Here is an 18,037-nt window from a genome sequence, read left to right as displayed (position 1 = left end):
CTTTGGTCAAGGGCATGGCTAGAGTACTGCCAAATATCCGGCTTCTTAACTTTTAACTGGTTAAAAAATATATATCTAAATTAACACTTTTAACTGTCTTACTAATTGTAGGGAAATTACAGCTGCATTATTTTGTGTAAAAGTAATATCACTGTATATAATTATTTATGTGTATAAACATATGTATTATATATGACCCATACCCTTTAAAATTAATAATGAAACAGATTAGAATATAATAATAAATATAGAATATAAATTATATAGAATATAAAAATAATCTGTTACACTCTGTCGCCATCAGGTGGATAATATACTGTAACTACAACAGGGAGTTCCTAATTGGACTCCTCTATAATACTCGTTATTATCATTTCAATTATCTGACTAATGAAATGTCTAATTGAGCAAACGTATGTTGGCTATAAGTAACAAACTACAACTATATTTCTTATGCATTGTGGTGTATGTGCATTAATCTAACTCAAAATAACAAATATGTTATGTAACAACAGCTCACGTTCCTTTCACGTTCAGAGAAGATCTTCCTGTTAACTCTTTAATGCAAACGTTTTCCTCAAAGCAATGTTATTATGGGTTATTTTTTTAAGTTTAGGGCTGTAATGTTTGTTTAAAATGTGTTTAAGGACAAAAATAAATGGAAAGAAAACAGACACATCGCAGAGGGGCGTGGGGGACTGGCTGACGTCACTGGCAGTTTAGCCAATGAGAGAGCCGGTATTCAAATTCCAGATTGTTCTAGGAAGTGACATGTCAGGGCTGGCGTTGTTAGTTGCTACTCCATAGCTAGGTGCGGCTAGCTAGCTTCAGCTGTATGAAAAATAGAGCGTGTTTCACACAGCAGGCAGCCATGCTGTAGAGACACATTAACCAAAACAAATGACGCCTCGGAAATAAATAAAGCCTGACGCTTTGAAGCTGGTTCACAGTTTCCCAGTTCAGGTAAGTGAGCTGAAGACGGAGCTGCTAATGCTTCCTCTGTATTCTGTGTCGTCTCTTTAATGAAGCTGCATCATTAGATCGATAACGCCCAACCTAAAGACAATTAAAAGCTGTTAGCTAATCTTTGTTTTCTTTTTTTGTAATATATACAATGGTGATTGAAAAGAAAACAGCTTTTAGTGACAATACGCAGCATATTCCGATTGGGAGGGCAGCAAAAATCATCCAAAAGCCGATTTTCATTTTCTAGTGAACGAAGATGCGACGATGACTGCTCGGCTATACTCGGACTGGTTTAACATCTTGTGTTTTTGTGTCTGTTTTCTCACTATGTTTAAGCTATTTCAGTGAGTGCCCTTGTGGATGTTAACGCCTCTTTGGCTTTGTTATGAGTCGTGACAACAGAGCAAGTGGCTAATATTAGCAGCTGAAGAAGCTTTCTTTAACGGACACAGTGCGGATTGTTAGCTAGCTAGTTGACAGATATGCGCTGATGGGATTTGCTTGCAGTGGATGAGAAGCGGGTTATTAGCTTTGTCAATGTGGGCCAGTGTTATTTAATGAAGTAACTCGTAATGCAGCTGAGGCTAATTGTGGCAACGTGTGCCGTTTGTGGCCGTTTATGTGTACATAAATGCTTACAGACACAATTATCAGCTTTTATTATGTATTTTTTTAATACATTAATTAGCTTCTGACATCCTTTAACGCGAGTCTTAAAAGGTGGTATGAAACCACTCTAGAAACTTAACTAGATTTGGTAATTTATCTGTCTGAACCTCATCTAAAAACTAAGGTAAATACACATAAATGGGAGTCTTTAAATAGCTTTATGGTATTTGAGTTGTGGTATGTGTGCAACTAATAATTTCATTCAGTTTGTAATTAATATTTTCACTTTACAGTAAGTGCTGTCAACCAAACAACTGTTTATTTCTTGTTCAGTTATAACCAAGCTACCCCTTGTCCCTGTGTTTTATGCTTCTTAGGTTTCGACCACATCACTGTGACTTCACATATACACATTTTTAAGGTGTTTGGAGCAAGTTGTCAGAGGCAAACTTGAACGTCAATGTAAGTAAATGTCTTTGTTTTTTTCAGCTTGGCCTTGTTTATTCTTACAACACACAAAACATTTTCTTTTCATGATAGTTTTATCCGGAATCATTCACCACAACTTCCTTTTTTTTCATAAGGCACTGTGATAGTTCCTGTTTTCTTCTGTAACTCCACAGCCTAGATAAAGTAATGCTCTTACCTCTGTCTAATCTAGAGTGTGTTAAAAGTTTAGCACATTTTTGAAGTGGCGTCAGTGAGTCAAAGAATCACTGTGAGTCTGGTCTGTGTAATGATTTATTTAAAGTAATGTCAGCACCTCTGTCTTCTGTAGAGGAAGGTTTCCTATTAGAGTTGTTTAAGCTGTAATGTAATTAAAGTGAGTGTATTAAATAACTCACTGTGCTTTATCTGACGCTCCTGTATTCCCACAGTTCTGCTGCTACAGGGCACCAAGCAGAATATTTAGGTTGGTCTGATTTCTTTTTTCCATCTCTGACTTCATCCTTGGAATTCAAGAAAATTGTAAATTGTGTAATTAATGGTCATTTTTTTTTTATGAATTCATATTTATCAAAACAAAAGAAACGTTGTAGTCTGTATTGCCAGAAGTGTAAAAGAAGTGTGGTCTACTGTGCTGTTTTTCAGAATAATCATGAACACCCACGAGTCAGACGTGCATACCATCTCTCCTGAGCTGCCGGCAATGTTTGATGGCGTAAAGCTGGCGGCAGTGGCCACGGTGCTTTACGTTATCGTCCGCTGTTTGAATCTAAAGAGCCCCACTGCACCTCCGGACCTGACATACCAGGACACTCCCCTCAATCGCTTCCTTCTAAAGTCCTGCCCTCAGCTGACCAAAGAGTGAGTTGCTTTTTTTTTTTATTTCTAAGCTTTGTGTCTGTGACTTAAGGTGTTGCTATGGAAACGCTGCTGCTGCACGGCCATCTGGGACTGCAGTGAAGGTAGCGGTTTGCCTGGCATCGGTCCCATCTGTAATCAGTGTTTCTGAGTGGGCCACATGTATCTGCTAGAGATGACAGCTCTGACATGAATTAAACAGTAGTCTGTATTTTTGGGGTCATCCCACTGGTAGACTGTCACACTTGCATTATGAATAGACACTCATTCACTGCAGGGACAGCAGATTTGCATTTACAACGATGCTCCTCCTGACTCTGACGTCAACTACAATTTGAATCTTCCGACTGAGTTTATAATAACTAATGCAAACTAAGGCTGAACGATTATTGAATTGAAAACAAAATTGTCATTTGAAACTCTGCTATCAGCAAATTCCATGTGTGAACAGGGAACCTTTTCACGTGTAGGCTAATCCAGCAGAGGTCAGACCTCCTTTAAGCAGTGTCAGCATCATGTTTTTCTATGTCCTGTTGTTGTTGTCTCACTTGGTAGGGACATTGAATTCCGTAGGACGACTCTCTCTATAACCGCTTACATAACCGATTGTTACCGAGCCCTTTGCCTTTCAGCTGCAGGGTCGCCGATTCATAAGGCCGGGCTGGTGTTTACATTTTTCTCTGGCTTGTTATCATTATCATTTCCCTCTTGTGCTGCATGTAGACCTGTCGGCATCAGTGTGTAGTTTAACAAAGTCCTGCAACCTGTCTACATTTTTAAAGGTGGTGTTGACATCATCTTTGTTGTTGAGAAGTCACGTTTGTAGTACCTAATGACACCCTGTGTTGTTGCATAACGGATCAATTACACAGTGGAAAGCAGAGTAGGGGTGTTATGAGGTTAACAGAGTATTTTTGTTTAGGAACATGCACACCAGGGTTGGGCCATCATGCAGCTCAATATAGAGCAAATGTCTTTCTTAACCAGAAGTTCTTTTATTCATTCTACAAAATTGTCAGTATTGGTTTGATCTTAAAAAAACCCAACAAAAACTAAAAGTCGCAGATGCTTGCAAAACATTTGAATTCTCCTGTTTAAGTAGCAATAGCAACTATAAACATGGGAAGACATAGCAAATTTATTTTTAGTCCCATCTTACATTTATACACTTTATCCAGTGATCCAGAGCAACCACATCCCCTTTGGTAGAAGTTGGCATCATAGACCTCCAGAAAGTGGTTCATTGAACTCATCTGCTTTGACCTTAGGTCACAAACTTGCCCTTCCGTCATGGCAAGACACCTGTTGTCAGTGCCCTGATCATCAACAATAATAAGAGAGGAAGTACAGTTAAAGGGCAGAAAGGAAATTAAAGCCATAATGTTTCCTGGTACCAGTCATCTGAATTCTTTTTTCTTATGTCAGGATTAGTCTGGTCTCTGGGTTTGAGTTGGATTTCCAGGGGGCAGTACCAGCTGAAGCAGATTGTTCTGCTTTTGGACACATTTAGATTGACATACAACCAAACAGATAAATGAAGCATGTGATGTAAACAAAGCAACCACCAGAGCAGTAACAACAAAAGACAAACAAATCGGTATAATGAAGTAGGTATGCAATATTGTTGATTTTGTCTTAAAGAAAAAAACTTAAAAAAATCCAAGCTGTTAATTTCAGTTCTGCAAAATATTTTTGAAGAAGGCAAGCAACAAGCTATTGCATTTTAGATAAACCTTTACAGTTTAAGGTTTGTGGCTCTGAAGGAGGGGATTTCCAGACCTATTTCACAGAGAGAATGGATAAGGCTGGCCAGGCTACAATGTTGGATGAATTTCAGTCCATCTGTGCTCTACATACGAACAGCCTGACTTTACTTCCGGACTTTGATCTGGACTTCGCTTTATCAAACCACACCAATGCATCTGTTTCCTCTTTTTGTTACCTAATAGTTATAAAGGATAACAGTGCACACATTGTACTGGATTGGACTGGTGTCATTTCCAGGGTCTGTAAGCACAGTATATAATAACAAGGGTATCTTTAATTTAAGTTTAATGTACATTAGTGTTGTTTGTATTAAAATGTGCTTTAAGCCTGCTGCTTTCACATCAGTGAACTCTGCTAACCTGGAGGCACGATTATCCGCCAAGCCACATTACATCAATGAGGTTATCCTCTTTCTGTAGCCATAGATTAAGTCTACAGCGTGCCTTCTAGAAAAGTGTGGTTAAGCTTTAACTACAGTTACCATGCATGCTAGGGGCGATTACATTATCTCCAAATGTGAGTAGTCTGTTCTCTGATTGACATTTCTCTTATGTAAGAGTGTATTTTTCTGGGTGCAGTAATTGCTGGCACAACACCAGGTTAAAGGGCTTGCGTAGCTATTGATGTAACTACTGCCACTTATCAGTCTTTTCGCTCTGTGTGTATACACCACCAGCATTGACGTTCTGGCTTTGCTTTAGTTTACTGTTATGCAGATCTTGTTTGTGTCATTGCCTCTAAGATGTGCCACTCTCTCTCCTCCCTTCAGTGTCTGAAAATTTAACAGGAACCGTTCCAGCTATGATGTTATATAACTGAAGAAGAGTGAGGAAGAGGCGCTCAAATGTGTTCTTTCTGAACAGTGAAGCAGTGAGATTAGACATGCTTGGAAGGCTGTGTTTGCAAATGGAAACTACAACTAAACCTGTCAGCTGAAATGCTCCTATATTTTACTTTGTGTCATGAAGTAAATTTCAGTGGCTGCAACATCACATCAAAAGCAAGCTGTTGTGTAAACAAGTTTGTAGAAATAGCATGGTGATTCATGAAAGGAGAGCATTTCAAAGAATATTACATAATCTCAAGACTTGACTCCTCCAGAAGTGTCGGTGGAACTCGGGTATGCACACTGAGCATAAACATAGCAAAATATAGCAACAGACTGACATTAAACATTGATGTCTGCTGGGTATACAGAGCAGCCACAGAAATATGTCTTTTTATGCAAACTACTGCTAGAAGGTCTGTCTGTCTGGGTCTAATGCCACCAATGCAAATGTGTGCCAGTATTTCTATGTATTACCCTTGTGCTCCTATGGAGTGTGTTCGCAGAATAGCTCATATTTCCGAATCAAATTTCATCCAGTTTTTCATTTTGCAGGTACATTCCTCCTTTACTGTGGGGTAAAAGTGGTCACCTCCAAACAGCACTGTATGGAAAACTCGGTCGGGTGAGCGCACCTCATCCTTGTGGAATCAGGAAGTATTTACCGATGCTCGATGGGGCCACTGCAACCTTTGACCTCTTTGAGCCATTGGGGGACCATCGGACAGGAGGTGAAGCAGCATGTTCATACCTTTATTTGTACAATAAAGTGGCAAAAAAAGTATGTGAAGTGTCACAGTGCTGAAAAAAAAACCTCAGACCTGCATGGTAGTCAGGAGCCATTTTGCACTCCTCTTCTATACAGAAATGCTTATGCTCAGCCATGTTCTGAGGATGCTGGGTTAACAGCTCCTCTGAGGCATCACTAATGCGTGCTGTGCTTTTCTTGTTTTAATTGATTGGACTCCAGGTTTATAACCCCTGATTCCAATTAGCTTTTATTGGTGTCAAGGGTTTCACTTGTTCTAACCAGCACCATGAGCATTTGAATGATTTGCAGTAGCTATTCACATACTGTTTTGCCACTCTTCCTTTTAGACCATGATATGTCATGACACTGAACTCTCAAACATTTTGTAGTTTTTTTGTAGTTTTGTAGTTGCCACATGTTATTCTGTTTCTTTATACTGTAATTCTACTGCTGCTACTTCTGTCTAGTTTTTTCACGCGACACCTATTGCGTGTTTGGAAGAGGGACCACTCCTTCGCTGATCTTCCTGAGGTTTCTCATATTTTGTTGTTCCTGATAGAGAGCAATTTGACTTGAGGACTAGATAGAGGGTCTCATAAGATGTAAATCCCTCTGTAACAAAAATCTGACCCCAAGACACTGTAGTGTTATGTTACATTTGATATTAAAAAAACTTGACTTTATTTCATCATGTCAAACTGTGATTTACCAGGTTCAGCTGTAAGCACTGACTCCTTCTCAACTACGTGACCTTTTAATCAGGCAACAGAGTCATGTGAGGACTGTTTTAAAGATGGGATTTCTCTTTGAAGGCCTCAGCTGAACCCTGACCCCTTTACCTTAGCTTTGGTCTCATCTGAAAGCTTAAATCTTTGTCATTTGGTTCCAAGATAGCGTTACTATTTTCATTCTGTTAGAATAGCAGTAAGTAATTCTGTGTAACTGAAGCTATGTTTAACAGACAAACAGCCTAATCCTTTACTTTGTATTGGCTCCTGTACTTTGCCATGCTCCTCTTAAAATGTTGTGACCTGCTGTGGAGGACCTGCTTCTCATCTTTGCTTATGTGCTACTCAGTGGCATAAATATCTCTCTGACACATCTGCCCGTCTCACCAGATGACATCACTATGGTGATATGCCCTGGTATTGGTAACCACAGTGAGAAACATTACATCCGGACATTTGTGGATTACGCGCAGAAGGATGGCTATCGTTGTGCCGTGCTGAACCACCTGGGAGCTCTTCCAGACATGGAGCTTACCTCGCCACGCATGTTCACTTATGGTGAGCTGTACCATCATATTTGGCTTGGCATGTCAGTCTCATCGAATTGTCTGTTGTGGTTGATGATTTTAAAATAATCCAAAAGCACTAACCTTGGCTGAAGTTTAGACATCTTTGGATAAATTATATCTTGTTTTGTACAAATCTGATACCTTGAACAATAGGCACCTCCAGCCAGAAATGCTTAACAGAACACAACATTCTGCCCTTGAGAAGTGTTGCTATATGTATTGATTGGTAACACTACACTGTTTCTTTTCCAGGGTGCACATGGGAATTTGCCTCCATGGTTGGCTACATTAAGCGGACGTATCCTCAGACTCAGCTAATCGTAGTTGGCTTTAGTCTGGGTGGGAACATTGTGTGTAAGTTCCTGGGTGAGAACAGGGCAAACCAGGAACGAGTGCTGTGTTGTGTCAGCGTCTGTCAGGGGTACAGCGCTCTCAGGTGGGTTGTTGTCCTCTCATCTCTTAATTAAATGCATGATTCCATTAGGGCGGCTTTCTAACACAGAGACTTGGTGCACACGTGTTTCTAAATATAAATGAAGCTCATATAATAATGCCACAAAATGATTAGTGCTTGCATAATAGTGTCACATGTTTAGTCATGAGTCTACCCAGCATTCAGCTATTCTGTTTACTGTGGGTCACTTGCATGTATGCAGGACAAAGACATGAGTTATGATGGTGTGTTTAAAGCATTGTAGGGGAATGAATCACTGTGTTCATGTCAGCCACACCTTCTGTGTTTTAAATGCAGCCAGCATCTCTTGGCAGACTTGACAGGCAGGTCTGTTAAAGTTTGGATTTAGACGGGGGAGGGGTGGGTGGTAGAGTCTGGGCTTTTGTGAAATTGGATTTGCAGTCCTTTCATTGATATTGTCTTTTCAAATCAGTGTCCAAATTGAAGCTGACTCATCTCTTAGTTGTCCCTTTGAGTTGTATGTTATTCTTACAGTTCTGTTGTGACCTCCAGATCCCACAGGGAATATAAAGAAAAACCCCTTTTCCCTCATTTGCTGGATGTCATCAACTCTTCTTTTGCTTCAACCTGTCTCTGTCAATGACTTGCATATTGCTGCCCATCACTGCTCTCCACCAGTGTGACTCTTTGTCCGGTGGATTACGCAGGACATTCAGCGTGTGGTTTGGAATGTAGACAGGCTGCACAAAGCTAACTTTCTGTGTGTTTGTCTTTATCTGACAGGGCCCAGGAAACATTTCTACAGTGGGATCAGTTCAGACGCTTCTATAACTTCCTCATGGCTGACAACATGAAGAAAATCATCCTCTCACACAGGTATGTTCCACAGTGCAAAATGCTTCTAATAAAATGTGGTTTAAATGCCTCAGTCTTGTTCTCTGTGCATGTCTTTAATTTGGTTTTATGCACATTACAGACACAGTCTGTTTGGAGGAAGTTCAGTTAAAGTGATTGATGCAGATCTAAGTCGGCTGTACACTGCAACGTCCCTCATGCAGATCGACGACAACATTATGAGGTATTGTGAGCAAACTGTTTGATTGCTTCTAGTGAAAGTCATAGCTATCAGTGTTTTATGTAGAAGCCACTTTAAGTTACCGGTACTAATTAAAATCCGCTCTGAAGTGTTTGTCTCAACCAGACTCTCTGCTGGTTAGTGACACTGCATTTTTGCATTTCAACAGAAAATTCCATGGCCACAGCTCTATCAAAGAGTACTACGAAAAGGAGAGCTGTGTACATTACATTCACAACGTAAGCACTGCTTTTACATTCACAACATCTCACAATGGTTTTTCTGTTTTTTGTTTTTTTGGTCTGTTTGTGTATTTGTGTGATGTATGGCATCTTGTTCTTCAATTTCCAGGTAGACGTGCCACTGCTGCTGGTGAACTCTGCCGATGATCCTCTGGTTCATGAATCACTGCTCACCATCCCACGCACGCTAGCAGGTAATTGACCAGCATGAGTCATGGTGTCGGCAGTGGCGGCCCTAGATATCAGCCATTTTCACTTCAGTGCAACTTTCTCGGCTCTGTACTCTGTGCTATGTCAGGAAGTAGATGTACCTGCTGACAGATTGTGGTAAATGTTGACTATTCACCACTTTCTGTGGATTCGTACAACAGGATTCTCCTGCTGTGGGTTTACTCCACACTCTGATCAGGACAGGGTGGGGCCTCTATTCTGAGTATTGCTTTCTGATGTCTGGCAGCTGCCACTGTAACATACACCTATAAATATAACTTAAAGTAAAAATAAGGCTTAGACTCCCTACACAGTCCATGCCAGGGTAAAAGCTAACACAAACAGGCAATCAGCTCCATGTGTGACTGCACATTATGAAGCGTCCTTCTCAGCATGTGCTATTTTTAAACTTAATGCCCACTTGAACTATTTTGGAAAATGAAAATTCCTTTTTGCTTTGGTGTCTTTTTTTTAGCTACAAGCTGTCCTCGAGACCATGTGTCCTCACCTGTCACTCAGCGCCTGGTGAGGCTGTAGCTCCTCAGGGGCAGCTCAGCAACTGTCATGAATAGTGCACAGTGCTGAAAGCCCTGCGGGATCTTAATCACTAGTCACTCCCCCACTAACCCAGATACGAAGAGAAAAATAAAGAGATCCAGGCCAATCCTTTTCATGAGACCACTCTGCCTGTCCATCCACAGCTGCAGCACTCTGCAGAGATTCAAACAGCATGCAGAAAGAGATTAATGGGTAGTCTGAAATGTGAATGTGGCCTACTTTGAGTGTTAGGGGTTATTTGTTGTGAATGGAATTGGCATGAGTGCATTTCCAAGTCTCTTCTGTAGCGTTAACCAGTCTCACTAAGAGACACACAGCATTCTGCCTGTCAATCATTAGCAATGAGTCATTTTAGAAGTATATGGACACAGGGACAATGCTGTCATAATCTAAAGTGAGGATTAAAAAAAGAGAACACCATTCACTGCAGTGTTTGCACAAGATGTCTGTGTACTCTGGTGGAGTAAAGGATCAGTGCACAAGAAGCCCTTTTAGATAAGGCCATATGAGGTGAGAGTAGCTATTTTAAAAAAAAAAAAAAAAAAAAATTTGGGGAGAGCTTTCTCTGGTGCATAAGACATTAACAGGCTCAGAGACTCAGGCAGTTGAGTCAAACCTGTCTTAAATATTTGTTTCTTTTTTATGTGGTGGCCAAACTGTACTTAGAGCGACATGGCATTACGTGCCAGAAGTTTAGTCATCCTGTTATCAGTTTGACCATATAAAAACACACCCTCGCTATCTCGGGCATAAAATAATCCATATTTGGGTATGTGCCTGGTGTCGATGCTGATGATCAGAGTACAGAGTACAGATGCCTAATTACTGTTCCATTTCCTCTTTCAGCAAAGAAGGAGAATGTGATCTTTTCCCTGACACTTCACGGCGGTCACCTGGGTTTCTTTGAGGGCGCGGTGCTCTTCCCACAGCCCCTCACATGGATGGACAAAGTGATTGTGGGTTACGCCAACGCCATGTGCCACTGGGAGAAGCAGAAACCACCGTGCCAAAGTGGCCACCTGAGTGAGAGCACTTGCGTCAAGCAAAAAGCTTAAACCTCTGTATGTTTCTCATTACTTCTCTCCTGTCACCCTCTCCAACACCACTGTCCCTACTGCACCGGGAGACACCGTAAACTGCTCTCTCTTCTCTGCCTTCTCCTCTGGTGCTATTCACCACTATCCTTCCCAGGCACACGCCTTCACCACAGTTCCCCTTTGTCATCACCATCACCTTACAGTATGAACTAAATAACTAACTGCCTTTGTGCTCTTTTCCATTGCGAGGACTCGGAGCAGTAACAATTTGTTTCCTATCTACACAACAATGACACTTTTGACTAATGGAGGTGTTTGACCAAATATTGAGGAGAGAATAACGCAAGCTGGCGTTCAAAGGAAAGCGAATTATACCACATTAGAGTAGTCCAGTGAGAAACAAGAGCACACACAAATCCTCCTATTACAACAAACAAGGATTGTGCTGCAGTCGGTGCTCATTTACTGCACCTGTAAGAAGCTCACTGCTTATCACCGCCAAGGCCATATAGCCTAGTCTGCTGTCTTAACCAATGCAGCATCTTTGTAGTATGTATGTGTGTGTGTGTGTGTGTGTGGGTGTATCTGTGCAGTCTGAGAGTTAAAGACCCATGATAAAGCATGTGGTCTTTGTTGTTTGGTTGGTGTGATTCTTTAATTATCGTCTACCTGCCCTTATAATGTCTATTCTTTTTGGATAAATTGTCACTCTGTTGTTTGTAGAAGAAGAAAACATTCTACAGTAGAAAGTATTATTGGTGGGATTTTCACATTGTTTCCAGCCCATAATATCCTCCTGGCACTTTTTTTTTGCACTTGAGATGAAAAGTGTTCAGTGCTCACCAGACATGACCAGGGATCTACCCCATGCACATTCCCACGGTCACATTCTATCATTTGATTCAACGCACTTTACATACTGTATGCCACAATCCTTTTTTTTCCCTTAATAGCTGAAGAGCAGACACAGAGATTACTAATGGTTTAGCTCTCCTTTTGACAGAGAGGAAAGGGAGCGAGGATGATAACAAACAGTTAGATGACTTCACGTCTTCCCCATGTTGTGTCTTTCAGCCCTCTTACTCTTTCTTCTGCCTTTGATCAGCTGCAGGTCCAGCCGATATCCTTCTCTTACTGCACACATACAAACTGACTGCCACAGAGGCTAACATGCAACACCCACTTCATCTGGTGCAAGCATCTTTTATCATTGTGCATTTTTTAAAATGTGGTTTTAAGAAATTGAACACACCATCTTCTGATTGGCACATGAGGTGCTATAACATGGAGAATTCAGTTCATTGTGAAGCAGATGTTTTGAATAGTCTGAGCTGTGAGGTTTGATAAGTAGGAGGGCTAAAGATACCAAAGCTAAACTACGTGTGTATTTTAGTGTTTGTACAACGCTGGAGATTGTCATAGAGGGAGAATGCTGCATGTGAGAAAGGGGGATTTCAAACCTTTGTTTAAAGGACTATTTAGAAGCCTATTCCTGTTAACCTGGGCGTTAAATACTGCAGCACTGGGACTGAACTGTGGACTTTTTTCAAAACCTGACTCTAGTTGAGAACGTTGTTGCAAACCTTGTTGTAAGGGCTTGGGAAGCTTCTTCCGAGGCAAAGTCCAGCCAAGAAACCTGTGCTCTAAAAAACTGCTACTCAACACTGTGATGAGACACACGGGTGGTTTGAAGTGGTCAACAGCAGCGCATTGTGTTTGGCTGTTTAGGCCTAGGTTTGTGTGCGATAGTACCTGGGTGATAGTATTTGTGTATGTGCGTAGTAGCCTTTATTCCAGGGCATATCAGGGCATTTCATATACTAGTCCACTTGTTGTAGAATAGTGACAAAATATAAGAATAAGAATTTCTTTTGAATCCCTTATGGCTTAAGGATGAACACCATGAGCATGCAAATTCATACTTGAACTTAAAGTAGCTCAGGTTAATTTTTTTTCTTCATAAGAATAGTACTGTACTGTGATTCTGATCACTATTGAAATCCGGTCTCGTGTACTTTGGTCAAGGAACATTTCATGACCACTGCAGCTTTGTTATTTGACATGCAATTAGCTCGACCTTCTTTGCAGAGAATATTCTGAGCAAATACTATGAAATCCAGGTATTAACCTAACCAATGCTGGCTTGGATTCACTGATCCAACTTAATCTTCATTTACTCAGGGCATCTGCAAATGTCAACCAATCCAATATCCATGCCCTCTTTTCCCCACATTTTCAATCGCCTCAGCTCACCATAGTCAATTGGAATCAATATGCAGTACTGTAATGTAAAAGTAAGATGAGAACTTGGCTGTGGCGCCAGCCAGCCATCTGAAACTGAGATGTATATATTTGACGAACTCTATTTAATGTGGATCAGTGACATCATGGCCGACTCACTCAGTAAAATGTCTCTTTCTGAAGGCCATCATCCAGCATTGTCCAAACAGCAAATCACTGTTGCCATCTGTTGTCAGAGAGACCAAACTACAACTGCCAGTCATTCATGGCAAACATCCTCTCATCCACCCCGCAGTCAGATTAAAGGTTCATGGTTCGCCCCGTCCACAGCCACTCTCAAGGTGTGGTCTGGGTTTATTCTGGCTTCTTGAAAAAAAAAAAAACAATCAATAACACCAGCACATCCAGTTTCTGCAGTAAGAGCCACTTCGTGTTCTTTTTAAAGAGTTTTGCCTCTCTCCAACTTTGCACAAAAATGCAGGTTTGGATGTATTATTTAGATGTGTTTGTTTTCTAGGTGATTATTTTTGGGTATTTTTTTTGTATTTTGTATTGTTATAATGACTTTTGGTGTTATTTGCTTGTGCAAATGCAGCAGAGTGTGAGTGCTGATGATAAACATAAAACATGTGTGTACTGTGTCATATCGCCACCTCTGATCAACAAAAACCAAAACTTGTTCACTTTAAAATCAAAATACATATTTAAAGATAGTATATAAATATATAAATATATTCAGATATTTGAGGGACCAGGGAGGAAAAAAGGCAATAACCAGCCAGAAGGGATTAGTTAAAAGATTTAATGTGACATAATGGTGTCAAAACCCAAAACACGTCATATAAATTCGGGTACTTTCCCCTTGGATCTGACATGTTATTTTACTATATTGATATCAGAATGTGCTCCTCTGTATTAATCTTGACCCCAGTGCTTCGAGCATCCAGACTGTGGGCTCATCATTACTTACTTGAAGACTGAAGCGATGAACATTGTCTCACGTTCAGTCCAAGTATGTGGATGTATGCCCACAGTGTGTTAACCTGTAATGATCATTATACAGCTTTAATTTTTTTGTGTTTACAAACTTGCTGGAGAATCGTTAAGGGATGTGGGGATGATTATAAGGGGCACTCAAAGTCACACAACATGATGATACCGAACACTGGATGTTTTGTTTGTTGAAGAAAACCAGTGTGTGTTTGTGTGTGTGTGTGTGTGATCTCATAATGTGAGGAAAATATGGTTATTGTGTTCCAAAATAAATTATTTTCTCAAATGAAAAAAGTTTGTTTTTCACTTTGTTATTCTCTTAGTAAAATGTAATCTCCTGTACAGCTGTCATAATTGAAGAAATTAATTATTTTTGTTCCGGACATTTTAACATAGAGGTGTGTGGGATTTGCCCAAGCAGCAAGATCTGGGACTGAGACCTGAACCCCATGGTGAATACTAAAACTCAGAAATAAACATGTTTACAGCCTGGTACAAAAAATTCTGGTCTCTATTGACAAGTTCCCGATTTGTCACTAACTACATAGGGGTGGATTTTTTTTTTTAAATACTTAATTGTTTTAATGATATATGTATGTGCTAATATCTGATACAGGTAATACTAATGCAAAACTATCTACTCTTTTGTACTATTCAGGAGTCTTTGGCATTGGCTTGAGCATGACATGGACAGTTATGCCCCCTTGTGGCTGATTGGTTACTTCACTCAGACACATTTAAATCTTCTATGTGAATTAAGAATAATTATGAACAAATGACTGCTTTCAGTAAGCAAAAATAAACAGAGGACACAGGATGAAACCCATGTAGAACTACAGACACACACAAAATAACTTTTATTAACCATTACAGAATACAATGCAAATTGCAGAATGGACCTTTATGGCAATCAGGCATCTGAGTGTTACGACTTACACGATACTTTCAACGCTTTTTTAGATGAGAAACTGTTTCCAAGGCACTGCATCAGGAAACCTCTGCTCCATGAAATGATAATCTAACGCAGGCTCGTCCCTTTTCAGTCTTTTCTCTGCATATCACTCTAAACTTCACCCAACACAAGGCTGCTCCTGTGAAATGAAATTTTAAGGCAAAAAGCACCATTCTGGTTGTGATCTACATACAATACAGCATCATCAACTCCTATCCTTCCTCATACAAAAGGACAGCTATCAAATTACTCTCTCTCTCTGTGATATCTAAGCATCCTTTTTCTTTCCTGTTTATTTCTCATCTGCAAAATTTCCTCTGTCTCTAACTCTAACTCATAAAAACTGCCTGTATAATAAAAAAAATGTAAACCTAGCTCCAAAGTCGACCACATCTGATCACAGTAGAAGCATTTCTGGAAGGTGATGATTGTTCTTTCAGAGAGCTGTGTCTTCAGAGCCAAAAAGCTTGGTGGCGATGGCGTGGCAGTCAATCACAGGAGCTTTTCCATCAAAGTCTGTGGGCAGGAAGTCAGCGTCGAATTCTTTGAGGTAGTTGTCCAGCTCGTCTCCATGAACAAAGACCTGAGGGAGAGACATGGTGGTGTGTGAGGAAGAACATACTGGACATCAGACTGAGCTGTCAGTGTGCCTACCCTCTCCAGCAGCTTGCTCTTCATGAAGGGCTTCACTACATTGTACGTGGTGGTGAAGTACCATGGCTGGTGAGTAACATGCACCGCCTTGAAACGGGCAGGAAACGAATCCTGCAAGAAAAACAGATTGAAGAAGAAGATGTGAAGAGCAACTCTGAGCCTCCAAAAGAAGACCACTTTCCAGCTTTCAGACCTGCAGCATGTCCACCATCTTCTTGAGCTCAGCCGGCTTTATCCCTGAGGCGTGCTGCATGGTGAAGCCTTTAAAATTCTCAATCAGGACAAATCCATTGATTTGGGTCTCATCATTCTCAAGCAGCTTCTCCAGGATCACACAGTATGCTCTCAAGATCTGTCATAAAAATATTATTTATTTACTTTGAGACAATAGTCTTAAATCATGTCATCCGGCTTTAGCTACCTCGTCAAAGGTGATCTCCTCCAGGTCCCAGTTTTCGATGTTGAAGAGCAACACCACACGGCCGTACTTGTCCCTGCTGGGCAGGACCACGGGGTATCCAGCCTCGATGGTACTACGGACCGCCTCGGGGGTCAGGTTCTCAAACAGCTCAGGGTAGTCCTTCCTGAAGCGCACATAACCTGCATGCAAAACACACACACACATCAAAAGGCACCAATACTGATGTCTACGCCTCATCATACCGAGGCACCAAATAACCCAACATCAAAGTGTGTTAGCTCAACATCAGCTTAATCACTGTGTATCACTTTTATTTTGGTAGTGTTTAAAGACCTATGTGTACCTGCTATATCTGAAAAAACCGCTTGGGTTAGGAAACATTTTATTAAAGAGTCTAAAACCTACAAAATACCAACAATAGGCAGGTCAGATGCTGCCCTTTCTGCTTTCTAATCTCCCTTTCAATACAGTGAGCACAGGCGTTCCCAGCAGAACACAGCGGGTTCACAAGTAAAGTAAACTTGTTGTCCCATTTGGACACAAAGGAGGGCTTTGTCAGCTGGAAACTCAGAGGCATCTCAAAGCCCCCAATTAATGAACACATGTCTCTCTGTCTCATAGATGGACAGGATTCATGCAAACAAGCAGCACAAAAGAGGTCTCACACTCAATTATTGCAGCTACTGGAAAAATGTCTGCAGAATCTGAATCAAAGCATGTGAACGCCAGAATGAGAGCTCGTCTCCAGCTCACCTTTCATGAGCTCGTGGGATCTGACGACGTCAAACTTTCGCGCTCTGAGGAAGCGCAGCAGCAGAGAGTCGGGTTTGTCCCCGAAGCGATCCAGAACTATTTTGGCCAGGTCATCTCCCTCCGCCGCCCTCTCCTTCATTATGGCCCGCAGGTCCTTCAGTGATGACACCCGTCTCTCGTCAGTCTCGTTCAGCTCATCCTTCGCCTAAACACATTAAAAAGCAAACACCTTTCTGTAAAAAGAATGAGACTCATAACTCATCTGCATGAAGTCTTACTTTTACCTTTTGCACCGTGTGCCCTGGCAGTTTGTTGCACGGCCCGAACACCGGCCCATGATCCTTCACTGTCAAATGCTCCAGCTTTGACCTCATGGCCTGCTCCTCCTCAGACACCATGCGGAAAGATCCAGTCTGCACATACATCATTTAGTCTGTTATAACCTGCTGGTTTTAACAAAGAAGTGCACACACAGATAAACCACACATGCACCTCAGACTCCAAACGATGCACACCACTGATCGGCCACCTAATCTGCTTCACATGATTCCAGAAAGGACTTCTAAAGCCACTTCTTTACTAGACAGCTTAGGGGTCCATCCCAGAGCCAGCATCCACTGGCACAATAACAGTATCATGTGCTGACAGTCAAAAACTCCACAGCCTTCTAACCCAGGCCAGCTCTATTTGTACACAAAGTCATTCAACTTACAGCAGCCATGGTTGCAGCGTCTCACAGCAGCTACACTGCACACTGCAGAGAAAGAGAGGTTGGCAAAAAAAACAGAGCATGAGGGAGAGCCGAACAATCAGAGCAGTGGTTGATAAATTACACAATCGACACAAAGAGTCTCATAAATACAGTGAAGCCCAAATATTTAGCAGAAAGAGTTGTTTCTCTCTTCTCATCCTGTTACATAATAATCTGACACAATGGGAGAAAAGTCTCAGTCACAGAGATAAGC

General features: G+C 41.1%; 2 protein-coding genes across 4 annotated transcripts; one reads left to right on the top strand and one right to left on the bottom strand.

The window, feature by feature from the left end:
• The first annotated feature begins 772 nt into the window (after window positions 1-772).
• Window positions 773-14,586, top strand: LOC114433114 (monoacylglycerol lipase ABHD2-A). Of its 2 annotated transcripts, XM_028401455.1 has the most exons (12): window positions 773-963; window positions 1,953-2,037; window positions 2,454-2,488; window positions 2,668-2,883; window positions 6,029-6,204; window positions 7,343-7,510; window positions 7,774-7,957; window positions 8,720-8,812; window positions 8,913-9,014; window positions 9,181-9,250; window positions 9,363-9,447; window positions 10,868-14,586. In XM_028401455.1, the coding sequence occupies exons 4-12, from the start codon at window positions 2,675-2,677 to the stop codon at window positions 11,074-11,076; spliced, it is 1,296 nt and encodes a 431-aa protein (XP_028257256.1). In that variant the 5' UTR covers window positions 773-963; window positions 1,953-2,037; window positions 2,454-2,488; window positions 2,668-2,674; the 3' UTR covers window positions 11,077-14,586. The 2 variants fall into 2 exon arrangements, with proteins under 2 accessions (XP_028257256.1, XP_028257257.1); XM_028401456.1 differs by lacking the exon at window positions 2,454-2,488.
• Window positions 14,587-15,216: 630 nt separating this feature from the next.
• rlbp1a (retinaldehyde binding protein 1a) lies at window positions 15,217-17,816 on the bottom strand. Of its 2 annotated transcripts, XM_028402295.1 has the most exons (7): window positions 17,785-17,816; window positions 17,357-17,485; window positions 17,073-17,277; window positions 16,320-16,498; window positions 16,092-16,250; window positions 15,899-16,009; window positions 15,217-15,827 (listed from the first exon to the last, which is right to left on the bottom strand). In XM_028402295.1, the coding sequence occupies exons 1-7, from the start codon at window positions 17,791-17,793 to the stop codon at window positions 15,681-15,683; spliced, it is 939 nt and encodes a 312-aa protein (XP_028258096.1). In that variant the 5' UTR covers window positions 17,794-17,816; the 3' UTR covers window positions 15,217-15,680. The 2 variants fall into 2 exon arrangements, with proteins under 2 accessions (XP_028258096.1, XP_028258095.1); XM_028402294.1 differs by lacking the exon at window positions 17,785-17,816 and having other exon boundaries at window positions 17,357-17,497.
• Between the last annotated feature and the right edge of the window lie 221 nt (window positions 17,817-18,037).

The sequence above is a fragment of the Parambassis ranga genome, chromosome 3, assembly GCF_900634625.1.
Source record: "Parambassis ranga chromosome 3, fParRan2.1, whole genome shotgun sequence".
Classification (NCBI taxonomy): Eukaryota; Metazoa; Chordata; class Actinopteri; family Ambassidae; genus Parambassis; species Parambassis ranga.
Note: the sequence above shows the minus strand (reverse complement) of the source record. Positions and strands in the feature narration are given on the sequence as shown.

Excerpts from the sequence above, each read along its gene's own strand:
- LOC114433114 (XM_028401456.1), top strand. The coding sequence starts at position 2,675 with ATGAACACCCACGAGTCAGACGTGCATACCATCTCTCCTGAGCTGCCG. Across the intron at positions 7,511-7,773 it reads GCCACGCATGTTCACTTATG|GGTGCACATGGGAATTTGCC; the intron begins GTGAGCTGTACC and ends TTTCTTTTCCAG. Across the intron at positions 9,015-9,180 it reads ATCGACGACAACATTATGAG|AAAATTCCATGGCCACAGCT; the intron begins GTATTGTGAGCA and ends GCATTTCAACAG.
- rlbp1a (XM_028402294.1), bottom strand. The coding sequence starts at position 17,497 with ATGTATGTGCAGACTGGATCTTTCCGCATGGTGTCTGAGGAGGAGCAG. Across the intron at positions 16,499-17,072 it reads ATCCCACGAGCTCATGAAAG|GTTATGTGCGCTTCAGGAAG; the intron begins GTGAGCTGGAGA and ends TTTTGCATGCAG. Across the intron at positions 16,010-16,091 it reads AGATGGTGGACATGCTGCAG|GATTCGTTTCCTGCCCGTTT; the intron begins GTCTGAAAGCTG and ends TTTTTCTTGCAG.